Genomic DNA, 12,997 nt, shown 5'->3' on the forward strand with positions numbered 1-12,997 from the left:
CTAAAAGCTAGTTGTTTGGAGGTTATCTTGAATTAGTGAGTGGCTTATATGACGAACATGTCCGTGTTACCGTTCTATCAGCCCCATCGACACTATGCAAGAAACTTTGAAGTTGCATGAAGGCTATCTGTAACATGACGCTGTCCCTAAAACAATTTATCTCAAGCTTGATCGTTCAAGTAACGAACTTCTACCGCTTTGTCCGGGAGAGTGAAAGCCCAGAATTCTATGTACTTGCCCTGTTTTAAGCTGCCAAATGCATCTACGTACTTTCTACAGCACTAAAACATCACGAAAAATAGGCAAATGGTGAGCGAAACATGTCATGTTCAGCACTACAGTAGGCGATGGGAGTAGCCTTCACCCCAAAATTTCCCCCAGAGGAATTTCTTATAGTTTTTGGCGGAGATCGCCCCCTCCTACAAAGGGGAGGAACTCCGGTTTTATGTAAAATGATAATAGAAGATAAATGAGCTGCTGGGAGATTCTCATGGAAACCACTTCTCCATCCGCTGCTCTGCTTCTCATAGCCTGGAACCTCACTTGAAGCCCTGTTTGCGTACACCACCTCATGCTATAAGATAAACAAGGACGCAAAAGAAGGGTAAAAATTTAATTCATGTGAGTTACTTACCCTCGTTTGGCAGGAGGCTGGTGTTGACGGCGACCGCGTGAAGAGAAGGCCTGGCCTTCGGCTGCCAGTCGTCGATCGGGTTGCCCAATCCATGACTTCACATCCAATACCCTTAAAACCACCACCAGCAGCACCAGCAACGGCTCGTTTTCCTTCGTTGCCATTGGAAGAATGTAGGAAGGAGGTAAAAAAGATTATGAGGGCCCGTAATGGCTACCGGTGGTGCCGGGAGCGTTGAGGTACTTGAGGTCGAGGATACCCCGGTGGCTGAGTCGGAGGGCTTCTCGATCCGGTGGACCCCGATGTCCTCGTACTCCCAGCTCCCGTTCTTGTATCGCTCCTCCAAGAACAGCTACACGTGTCACGCGTCCAGGACCTGCATCGTTCCTGCATTTAAAATAAAATAGGATCATCTCAGCCGTTTGCTCCGAGACGTTCGATCTCTGGGATCATATCAACACCGGACTGCCGTGGCCTCTCCTGAGAAATTGGACCCTATATTGTGTGCACCGCGTGATGAAAGAAAATAGGACCAATCACAGCCGCTCATTTCTATAATAATGCATTAAGATAAATATTTGATGAATAAAGTTGGTAGAAACAAACGGCTGTGATTGGCTGTATGGTGCAGTGTAGGATATAATTCCTTTCTTATTACACAAATATATTCGACACATGGCTCGGCTCGCCACATCGGCATTACTTAACTAAGAAAGAGATGAGTGGAGCTCTCCGCTCTCTCCTTCCGATCTCGATAAAAAAACTACAACCCTCTATTGCCTCCACAGCCATCTCTCCGATGAAAAGAAAAGCGCTAGCGCAGCGAGAAGGAAAAAGGGAAAATGAAGGTCAAGCTGGATAACAGCAGCAGTGGCAGAGGGACAAAGAAATCACAGCAAACAAAGAGAGAGATACCGAGGATGGATCTGCGGTTCAGCAATCCGCCCAAAAGCGTGCATGTTGAGCAGGTCGCCGACGGATGGCCAGCGTTGGACCCTTTGCCAAGGTGGCACTTTCCTCTCTGACTCTCTACCGAAAAGGGGGCAATGGGAGAGGGATGCTGTCCTTCATGCTCCGACGGTGGAACCACCGATTGGCCAACCTGAGCCTCACTAGATTCTTCTCCTATGTATATATAAATAAATCTACCTCATTCTTTATCAGCTTAAGTTTTTAAAAAAAATGATGATTTTAACAAAGTCCAACCTATATGTGAAATAAAATATATAAAGAAATCTACATGACCTCCGTCCAAATATCCACGTTGTACCTTTTATTTTTTCCCCAATAGAACAAAGAGAAAACAACAGCTCAATTCATTCGTTTTTTTTTTATTTAATCGAAGACAATATTCACTCGTTCCACCCAGGAAAAATAAATAAAATAAAATAAAATAAAGTGAACGGCCATTTACTAAAGGCATTCTACCGACATCCGCTAGATTTCAGTTCGCACGCTGCCAATGGCGAGAGCAATTTCGAGAGAGATCTGGGGTTGTTGAGTTTTTTATTTTTTTCGAATTATTGGGGTTCCCGTTGTTAAGGAGGGAGGGAGGAGACACAGTTATTGACCACGACTTACATAGATCAGAAGGCAAGGTTTAACCAAGCGGATGAATCGAAGACAGCGATCCGCCTACCAAGTGGCCCATAGACGGTCCAGATCTCTTTGTATCAGACCATAAATATCTTCCTCTGTAACGAGAAAGCTACATTCGAGGCTTTGTAATGACGAAGGAGCTAAAAACTCGAAAAATGACAAAGGCGAGGGGTTAAAATGATATAAAAATGCCAGGAATTTTAAAAAAAATTGCTGATCGGATCTTCGGTTCTAGAAATCTCTTTCGATCTGCGAACCCTAGGTTTGAAATGAGAAGAAAATTGTGCTCAAATTTAGAAGGAAAAAAAATCGAAGGAAATGCTACCTAATGAAAAGAAAAAGAACAGATCCGGAAGAAACTAAGATCAGGAAATTTCCGTTAGATTCCAACCGGCACTTGTCCGCGGATCTCAGTTTATTCATAGAAGGAGCTGCACTGATCGAGATCTGAGAATATTTCATGTCGATTTCCCAATGGAACAACTCGGATCACAAAACAGAAGCCTAAACAACTTGAATCAATTAGATTTTCATTCTCCAAATCTGGCTTTATACATACGATTTGAATCAAAACATAAACTAGAAACTTCACGATTCACAGATTATAAAACATTGCTAGAAATTAAGTTAATAGGACCAAGATCAGTAACCTGATCATAGATCCAGTGGAATTTCTACTAGAAAACTCCATAATTAGAGACTCCCAGCGTTCTTTGGTAAGCTAGATCCATATATCAGAGAGAGAGAGAGAGAGAGAGAGAGAGAGATAGATAGAGAGAGAGAGAGAGAACCAGTTGAAGCTGGAGTGGCGAGCAAGAAAGGTGGCTCGAGGAGAGGTGCAAGCCGAGATCGTTCGCTCTCTCTTCCTTGATCTCTGGGTCAGCTTGCCGCCTCCCTTCTCTCTCTTCCTTGATGGAGGCATCTCGTCGCCCTCTTCTTCTTGCCCCTCTCTTTTCCTCGGATCCTCTCTCGCCTCAGAAGTCGCTGGCGCTCGGGGAGAAGCCAGATAGCCGGAGACCAATACCTCCCTCTATTTATAGGCGCGGGATAGCCTCGATTTCAACATCTAAAATAAATTAATCCTGAAGAATGGGGGTAATTCTAGAATGTGTCGGGGTATTTCTGATATTTCAAATAAAATTCCTCGTCGAGATCGCACTTGTGACTTGACGCAGCATCTGCGGTTCTTATGAGCTTACGTGTCAGGTAACTGTAGCTTTGGCAAGGTCCAAAATATAATCCGACCATATTCCCTATGCTATATTATTATTATTTTTATTTCACCAAATCTGACGTTTGCTAATTACCACTAAAGAAAGAAATTGCAGAAATCCCTCAACTATAACCATGATTAGTACAACAATTGCACTGTCAAATTATTTCCAAAATAAAGATTCTCCAGTTTTTCAAAACAGACTCCACTAGTTGCTGATTGGTTAGAGCTTGACATGGGATACCAACCATCACGGAGAGCAGTAAAAAGCAGGCAGATGTTGATGCCTCTTAGCCACCATGTAATACTAACCATAACAATCCAAAATAAAACAGACCAATAGTCAGTTAAAATCAAACTGTAATATGAAAAAAAAAAACAAAAATACAAGAGAATGATGTCAACACCCTTGTGGAACCTCAAAAGAATCTCCTAAAGCCTAAAAAGGTACAAGACAAACAGGCAATCTCATGCATAACAAATGAAAAGGAAAAAAGAACAGCAGGAAACTGTGGTGTCACTCAAGGTTTCAGTAATCAGCAATAATTAGAGGAATGTGTATCACCATCCAACCATCACTGGCTCAGCATCAGCCTATATCTCTGTGTCACAGCAACTTATAAGCAATTCTGAGACCATTCTCCGAGCAAATGGCACGTAAGACAAGCTGTACCTGAAAGGCACAATGACGTCCAGAATTGGTGAACATCCATCCAGCAATATATCCAAAAATTGAACTTTCTAAAATAACTCAATACCTCCAGACTATACTCTGCATGAGAAAGAGATCTCTCATTTAGCAAATTATTTTATAGGATAGGTACTGAACATCAGCCGACGCCTGATGACTTGTCATACTATGCTTGTACAGATGATAAAAGCAAATATCAAATCCAAACTCTAATAATGATGTTTCATATTCTCAATTGCTGGGCCACGTAGCTGGCAGGAAGGAGGGGAAGCTAAACAACCTTGTGAAAACAATGCTCAAATTATACAATCATTAGGAATACATTATGTTGCTTTATCATGCCTAGTGGGTCATATGCATGTGAACAAACATCATAATCAAGCTCAGAGAGTTGGCAAGTTCCTCAAGAAACAATACAAGCACTTAAACCTATGAAATTTTTTTGCCATTAGGGTTTTCCCTTTTTGCATAAAAATGTGCTCTTGCTATCGGAGTTATTGTAACATGGGCCAGAACCCAAGCAAGTGAGGTGTCTAACCACCACAGCAACCTCGCATGCATGCACACCATCAAGCTGATTGCCAATTTGAGCGTACTAGACATCATTGTGACTGTTAGAGAGGTCAAGAAAGATTTGTTTTCAGCCTGTCCGTGAAGCCCATAGAAAGCAAAAGAAACCTACAGTTGACCAGAAGTCATTAGCAGTCAGTTTAGCTGTAGCCATCAGAGGAATAGGATCCCGCCAATCCATATCACCATACGGGAGTTCTTTTTCTTTAGAGGTCACCAGATCAGCAAGAAATTGTATGACAAGTTAACAACACAATGATTAGCATAAAATGCAATCTACTAAAATGACCCGACAAGATTTCATCTTCCAACGAGAGGCAATCTCAAATGCTATCTTCTTAGTATGTTCCAGAATAAAAAACAACTTCTATGCCAGTGAAGAGGCAAATAAATCAATCCAAACATATTGACTGGTTGAACAACAAACAAAAGACTTGGATAACGAGCTCTTCGGTGAAAGAATATTAGAAAACTTCTAATGTTGATTCTAAAAGGTACAGTAGTTATGAACATCCAGCATGAACCTAGGATTCCTAGGAAGCAGTTAGTGGTTCTAACATCCAAGATGACAACCCGAAGGTTCAAAAACTACAGGGTGGTAACTATCATTTTTCAGAGAAATATGTCTGAAATATATCACAATTTTCCTCCCAACATGAAGAACTTGAAAACAAAACCTTGATGGCTATACTAGAATAGGGTGAAACCATAAATATCGTGCTAGCATCAGATATTGCCAGATCATGAAAAACAAAACGAATCCCCACCACCCAATCCCAAAAAGATACAAAGGCACCAAGCTACACCATTTATCAGCAGCATATACAAAAGATCTCTAGCAGTGAAGATCAAGCAACATTGTGCAAAGAAAATCATGAGCTTGTGGACAGGAAAGCAATAAAGAAGCAAACTTATCTAATACAGAAGATGGCCCAACAAAGGTGTCTTTAGCTAATTCTTTTCTTATTTTTTTAACTATTAGAAGTGTTATGTGAGCACTTAATACGATTCAAGATTCTCCCTCTCTCTCTCATGAGAGAAAGGGACAGAGATCCATCTTCACTATAATTACCTAGGCACAACTACTTGGGGATGCGCCACCCAAGACTCGAACCCAGAATCTTTGATTGCCAAGCAAAGAGGTGTTACCATGGGGCAAACCCCTATTCCCAAGATTCTCTGGTAGGTAAGATAATGAAATCTTTCTAACAGGTCAGTCAGTTATACAAAAAAGGTACGTATCTCATGGCAGCTATCGTGGTGAATTGTTACGATGTGTGCATCCTTTAGGAGAAGCACGGTGTGTGGCTAGAGTGTGAAGACAAATCTCCTCGACCAGCTTAGACAAAGCAGTGTCAAGCCCAGGGACGGGGTCGCAATGGAGAAGTTGCTCTCATAAAGGCTCAATCTCTGGGTATAGGTGCATCAAGAGTGAATGTAGGTGCTGGCGATCATGGAACTGCTGATATGTCTTAGCAACCGAGGAGGGAAGCTGGAGGCGGAGGTGAAGATTGAAGGATACGAGTGCCTGGTTCACATAAGCTAAAATGTAGCTGCTGCCTTTTAGGATGCATGTCTCAGTCCACATGTATCTGTTTTAGGTGCATGACTACTGAATGATGACTAGGTGTTACACTTTTTTGACAAATAAGTTTAGCTAATTCTGTCACTATTACTCGAATAGATGATTTCTCTATTAGATTAAGTGAGTCATTTGACATATCACTTGCTGAAACATGAGAATATTGGTTTTACCTCGGAAGTTTGTTAGGTAGTAGTGAAATACCTGGAAATCTTAATGTGATGTCAACAAGGAAATAGACTTGGAGATTTATATAAATAGAGGAAATAATAGCTCTTTTTAGGATTAGAAGTAGAAGGATACAAGGACTCTATTAAAAGGTTGTCCACATATCATTATATTATTGATCTTCAGATAAACTTTTGACATGTATTTAATATAAATGGATGAGCTGGCCACAACCCGTAACAACTTAACTATCTATCAAACAGCATATCAATAAGCAAATTTTAGAACAGTTGTTGGTAGAATAATTTACTCCAGGACAACAGCCCCCAAAATACAATAAGAATTGAGTGTTCTTGCCAAAGATGGTAAAAAACTAGAGCTTCACCCTGTCGCATAACATCCTAATAAAATACATGAAAATATGACATGTGGAGCTTCACCCTGTCGCATAACATCCTAATAAATACATGAAAATATGATATGTAAACATAAATATCCAATAGCATGTACATTAATCAGGGTTGCCATTGAGACCCTCAGAGATGGACCTTGCCTAGGCCCAATTCAGACCCATGAACATCTGGGTCAGGCATGGGCCCAAAAATATAACCATAAAGCTTTCCAAGTATGGGTCTGGCTCTAGTAAAATTGCAACCCACCCAGACCAAACCTGACACGGGCATAAAATATATAATGGTATAAGCTGACTTTCATGAACCTGACCAAAACCTGATACGATAGTTCAGCCAGTACAATATGTACAGCTTTACTCTTGTACCATTTACACTTATAAAATTTGTTAAAAATACTTTGAAGCTATGTGATGAATGTATTATTTTGAGGCATGAAGGGAACCGAGCCTGTCATATGTCAGTACCTATGTACTATGTAGGGTTGAACATGGACCTACTCTGTAATCAATCCAAACCTGGTGACTGCCGAGGAATGTAAAGATTTTAACAAACCTGGACAAATAGACCCCATGGACATTATAAAAAATCTTTCCTACCAGACCTGACTTGTTTCTTCCATGAATAGGATTGGATCAAATTTGATCATGAACCCTTTAATGGGTCCTTGCCAGGTTGGTAAGCAGGAGGTACCTGAATCCAAGCTGACCTAACAGCACCCTAATATTAATATCTTTATTGATCTTCTGATAACCTCTCTATCTCAATTTATATATTTAAGGGTTCTTTGCCAAAATGTGTGTGCCTATATGCAAAACATGGTGATCTGAATTTAGGTTTTGGAATGGTTAAGTGGGGATTGTATGATAAAGGTACATAAGATTTTTATTGCCTGCGATAGCTAGGCATGAACCATGTCTTTTTTTACAACGGATTTTTTTTTTGTTGCCTTCTTTTTTTTTGAGGGCATTCTATAAGATGGGTTTCTTTCTAAAGTTGTATAGGTGGTCAATGGATATGGAAAAGAGGGCACTATAGTTGGAGGATGCTATTGACTCTTTTCAGGACTTCTCAAGCTACTAGGCTTAGCTTTGGTACTTATTTTGGGGGTTGATTGAGGACATCTAACTAAAAATCCTATCTAAGTTTAGAACTTCCGACATTATTTTCAATGATCTTGTCAATGAACTAAACAAATTTCTCCTTTTGCTCGTGAAGAGCATTACATATATTAAAGTGATAGATTAACACCTTGGTTGCTCGCAGGGAGTGGTAGGCTCCAGTTGGATGATGGTTCCTTGATTCCTTCATTATTTCACAGCTATAACACAAGCCATTGGCCTCAAGGACTTTGGATAATGATATAAGCAACATGGAATAGAAAAACAAGCAAGCATCTTTGGAGATACTTAGGTTTGATAATAATGCCATCCAATGAGATAAAGAGAGAAACTGAGTTCTGACTGTAATGTAAGTTCATTAGCTTTTAAAAAAACCAAACGTGTTTCTAGTGACAATTATTGGAAGACAAAGTCGCATAAAAATGTTTTTCAAGACAGCTCATGGTTAGGTAAACCACTAAAGCTATACAATAACCACAACATGTCAGACAAAACTGACATATTCTATAGAATGACTTGCTTTAAAAACCAAAAGAAGTGAATCTAAGTCCTTTCTTTACAAGACTCTCCAAAATGTGCAAGATGGAAGGGTTGAGAGAACGGGTAATCATGATATATTACTAACGGTTAATGATGATGGCAATAAAAACCGACATCCAACAGAAATTCTATGTCCGGTATTAAGATAGATCATGGTTTTCTGTACTTTGGTAATGCTTAGTCTCAAATGGCTGAGGGAATGCTTAGTTGCTTATACATCTGATATTCTTCTTTCCTGTCTCTTTACATTCTCTTTGTAAAGTTGAGGGCACAACATCCAAATAAATTGATATTAAAGTAATATACAGAAACAGTGATGGGAAAAGCAGGCTTACCAGATAAGAGCACAAATTTCACTTATAATTGCAAGCAGTGCCAATACCTTGCTATGAATCTGCATAACATAACAAAAAGGTAATAAAAACAAAAGCAGAGGATGCATTAAGTTGCAGTCCACATGCTTCTGCAGGAACAGCTAGAGGATAAAGATATAATGTTTTAGTTAATTTGCAGCATCAAACTTACCCAAAGAGCAGAAACGAGGGCCAGGATGACGCATCCGATGTAAATCACTGTTGCATAAACACGAACCGGATCAAGCATCATTCTTACCTGTCGTCCTGGTCCAATCAGGAAGGCTGTGCTGCCACATTAAGGCTCAATTTACCATATAGATTTTCAGAAAATTGGAAAATGATGAAAGGAAGAAGACTGAGAGTAGGAGAAGGAAGAGCAGAACGAAAAAACAACAGGACAAAAGGCAGTGAATAAGTGCTTGTGAAAAAATAACGAGAGTTCTTATAAAACCAAACAGTATTGTTCACCTTGAAATTCTTCATTAGCAATACTCAGATTGCTATGAAAAATATTCATAAGGTTTTCAAGAAGATGATCATTATCAATGCCAGAAATCAAATTTAGATACATTTTTGCCTAACAAGATCATTTGGAACTCTATAAACCCACCTTCCTACAGCCAAAATGTTTCCAAAGGTGAAAATCACTGCAAATTTGACAGGTTTCGAGAAAACGATAAGCGACTGCACAAGAAAGAGGGAACAGATAATTAGAACATGATTGTCAAAATATCACACAATCAGAAATTAAAGACTACGTAAAGTGTGGGCACATGTGTGCGTGCGTGCGTGTCTCCTCAAAAGCATCAAAGAAATTCCTGCTCCTTTTTCTTCAACTTCAATGCTGACTCTAAATCACTATAAAACTATAACGTAAGGAATTTTGGCAAATCATAGACTATGTAGAGTGTGCGTGCGTGTGTGCGTGCGTCTCCCCAAAGGCATCAAAGAAATTCCCTTTCCTTTTTCTTCTACTTCAATGCTGACTATAAATCGCTATATAACTATAAAGCACGGAATTTTGGCATATCTATAATTCAAATTGCTCATTTTTCTCTTTTCTTATCTGGATAATACATAAAATTCCCCAATGGAAAGGCCAGTACCTAATGACAAAACCATCAAAAGTCAGTGCTTGTCGATCACGTGAAGAGGGGAAAAGAAGAAAAAAAAAACAATCTGCAAACACATGCATATCGGCACACAGTATATGTCACCATTTCACGGCATTCTGAAAGTGAAATCTATGCACTAATTTTGGAAGTCGGAACCCAATCTCAATGAATTGTTATTTAGAAGAAGTGCTGTATAGCCATGTTAAATCATAGGGATAAGCAGATGGTAAAAAATGATCAAAATTCATACAATTACAAGTACAAGATAAATACAGTTACGATGGAAATGAACATTCAAGTTTATGTCGCATGAATGAGTTCATTGGCAGAGTCAAGCCCAAGAAATTTTCATATTGAACAAAAGAAAATTAAAACACAATGCACTAAAGTACATATAAATCTAACTATATGTTCTACTGGTCTGTAAACTGGTAACAAAATCCATGGCAGCACCGCATTCTTGGTACACACAAACAAATAAATCTCAGGAACACGAAACTTTCTCATCCTAGAGATTATCAGGAAACGGGCATCAACATAAACTAAACATCGTAGTTAGATTAATCGGCAGAGTTAAAGGAAGGTTTGCCCGATACCAAGAGCATACAAGCCAAGCCAGCAACCAGACACGCCGCGAACCCATAGAGTCTCTGCTCAGAAACAGCAAAACGAATCAAAACTTCAACTGAATCGAAAGGAGAATCATCGAAGAAATTTCCGTGTCTTCCATTCGGAAGGGAGGAAGACCTGGAGTGGAGATAGGGAGCAAGGGCCGTTGGATTCGCCCAAGAAGTCCTGATCTTGTTCCTCGTCCGCTCCAAGAAGAGATCGGTGGATCCTTGTGATCCCCTCCATCCTCCGGAGCCTCGATCGAAGAGAGGGCGAGTGGGAGAGCGATCGTTACATCCTCTCCCCCTGTTCGATGGAAGAAAGCCAGCGAGCAAGCGATCGGCACCAGTCTTCCTCCAGCCTGTTCTGCTCCTCTTTTTGCACCTTTGGCTTTCGGGGTCTGCTGTGCCGCCGGTGGAGTTGAGGTAATCATGTTCCCTGCTACAAATCGCTTTGCAAACCGCCAAAAGCGCTTGCGTATGACACGTCCTGAAGGATTTTTCCTTCTTTTTTTTTTTCCGTTTTGCGAGTGGACACGTAAACCTCGATGGCGGGGAGAACATATACATAATAGTCGGCAGACGTTAACGGCTTTGTTTGGAAGTTTCCCCTATTTTTGCAACGGGTAAAAGAAGTGAACCTTGACAACATTTATGAAACATGATGGATTCATGGATTTATTGATGAGGAGATTCTTAGCTGTTCTAGAGATAATAGATTATAACTGAATATTTTTTCTATTAAAAAATTGTCAGTAACAAAGAGCACAAGGTGCATCTAAAAGGCAAAATCTCAAGCATCATATAGTCAAAGAATTTTAGCTCTTCAGCGACGAAGTGATAATGAAACTGACATGAAATTTTTATAAATGAAAGGAGAGTTGCCAAAGTTGAAGTAGATATTATAAATTATCTGGTTCTAGGTGTGTAAACATATTATTGCCTAGCAATGAACTTTGAAGCAAGTCTAGTCTAATTATTTTTGAATAGTTATGTTTAATTATTTAATACCCGTTGCCATTAGACTAATCATTTTTTTGCCTCATTTGGCCATGGACTAAATTAGCAATATACCTTTAAAGCTTAAAGAATTAGACTAATGTATATGCGAGGTCTAGGAGTTTTTTAACTAATTACTTGATGAGATAAGCATGTACTAAGATTTTTTAAATATATACTTTGTAATGATTGATAATCTTCTTTGCACGTAGTTGGATTTTCTTACCACCATGTTATTACAGGCATCACGCTACACTCCTTAATCTAGAGAGTGCTTCTAGCCCTTCACATCCTTCTTCTTCTTCCTCTTTTTCCTCTCTTATGGAGATCTAAGCAACATGATAAACTTACCATTTCAATAGGCTGATGTCTGGTAAGCCTGTAGAAAAAATATATATCACCTTAAGAAACCAATAGCCATGGAGTTAGCCTCAACCACTTGCATAACAATTTGGAAAGAAGAAGAAAATCTTCTTCTGTCGAGAACTATAGTAAAATGGGATATTTGGAATTCACAAAGACTTCCTTAATGTTCATAAACTCAGTCAACACCAAAAAGGAAAACAATGTACAATTTTACTAAAATAAATGGACCGAACCTTATTAAAAAGGATCCAATGGAACACTTCATGATGTTTTTTGAATTAAAAAGAAAAGGTGATATCGTTACCATATATGCAGCTTTAGGTGATAGTGATGGCCAACTGATAGGTTGGAATTTTATCCTTGTGGACTTTTACCTTTTCTTGTATTTACAAAATTCATGTGAGCGATATTGTACTTGTTATTCCTTTTATTCTCTCATGTAGTCGGGTGTGAAGGCATCTCGGGTTGTAAATTGCCAGAGTCCCTTGGCATTTGAATTTCTTATGAGGGTCCATTCAAGCTGGTAGGAAATGGGAGTTTGTGTAGTCGAGCCTTTGACATGGCTTAAGGATTATATAATAAAGATTGCTTCACCTTTTACCTATGAATTATTTTTAAGTGCACTGATTAATTATGCATACACAACAAATTTCAATTTTTTCTCCATAGCAAATTTGTTTCATTATAAGCTAATTATTCACCTTGTCATTTTGAAGGCGACACTTATTAATCTATAACTGAAGTGAGATCAATTTTTTATTTTCTTTTCTTTTTTGCACATCAACTTTTGTTAGACAGCAGATGGTTGTTATTTATTGTAAGGGCTGAATCTAAGCATAGGTGCGGATATCAATATATATTTTGGTTCATAGTTTTAAAATCTAGTTTTGCAATTTATCTTCTGAATTTTTGGAGATGATCATTTTATATAGATTTTATATATAGATTTTATCGTGAAGTTTTGGAAAAGTAGGTCTTTATCGCCAATAAATGCCAAAAAAAGTTTAAAAATTCAACATTTACCA

The 12,997-nt window shown here is 39.0% G+C and overlaps 1 protein-coding gene across 4 annotated transcripts; it reads right to left on the reverse strand.

Annotated features, from left to right (window-relative positions):
* Positions 1-3,709: 3,709 nt before the first annotated feature.
* LOC103705562 (uncharacterized) lies at positions 3,710-11,001 on the reverse strand. Of its 4 annotated transcripts, XM_008789436.4 has the most exons (7): positions 10,747-11,001; positions 10,596-10,649; positions 9,495-9,568; positions 9,054-9,171; positions 8,864-8,922; positions 4,205-4,303; positions 3,710-4,119 (listed from the first exon to the last, which is right to left on the reverse strand). In XM_008789436.4, the coding sequence occupies exons 1-6, from the start codon at positions 10,852-10,854 to the stop codon at positions 4,243-4,245; spliced, it is 474 nt and encodes a 157-aa protein (XP_008787658.3). In that variant the 5' UTR covers positions 10,855-11,001; the 3' UTR covers positions 3,710-4,119; positions 4,205-4,242. The 4 variants fall into 4 exon arrangements, with proteins under 4 accessions (XP_008787658.3, XP_008787575.3, XP_088565541.1 ...); XM_008789353.6 differs by lacking the exon at positions 4,205-4,303 and having other exon boundaries at positions 10,747-10,990; XM_088709415.1 differs by lacking the exons at positions 3,710-4,119; positions 4,205-4,303 and adding an exon at positions 4,416-7,127.
* Positions 11,002-12,997: the final 1,996 nt, after the last annotated feature.

This window comes from Phoenix dactylifera, chromosome 12, assembly GCF_051530095.1.
Source record: "Phoenix dactylifera cultivar Ajwa chromosome 12, Ajwa_hap1_PhDact_Kaust_v1.1, whole genome shotgun sequence".
Lineage (NCBI taxonomy): Eukaryota > Viridiplantae > Streptophyta > Magnoliopsida > Arecales > Arecaceae > Phoenix > Phoenix dactylifera.

Excerpts from the sequence above, each read along its gene's own strand:
- LOC103705562 (XM_008789353.6), bottom strand. The coding sequence starts at position 10,854 with ATGGAGGGGATCACAAGGATCCACCGATCTCTTCTTGGAGCGGACGAG. Across the intron at positions 10,650-10,746 it reads GCTCCCTATCTCCACTCCAG|AGACTCTATGGGTTCGCGGC; the intron begins GTCTTCCTCCCT and ends GTTTCTGAGCAG. Across the intron at positions 9,569-10,595 it reads GCTTGGCTTGTATGCTCTTG|TCGCTTATCGTTTTCTCGAA; the intron begins GTATCGGGCAAA and ends TTTCTTGTGCAG.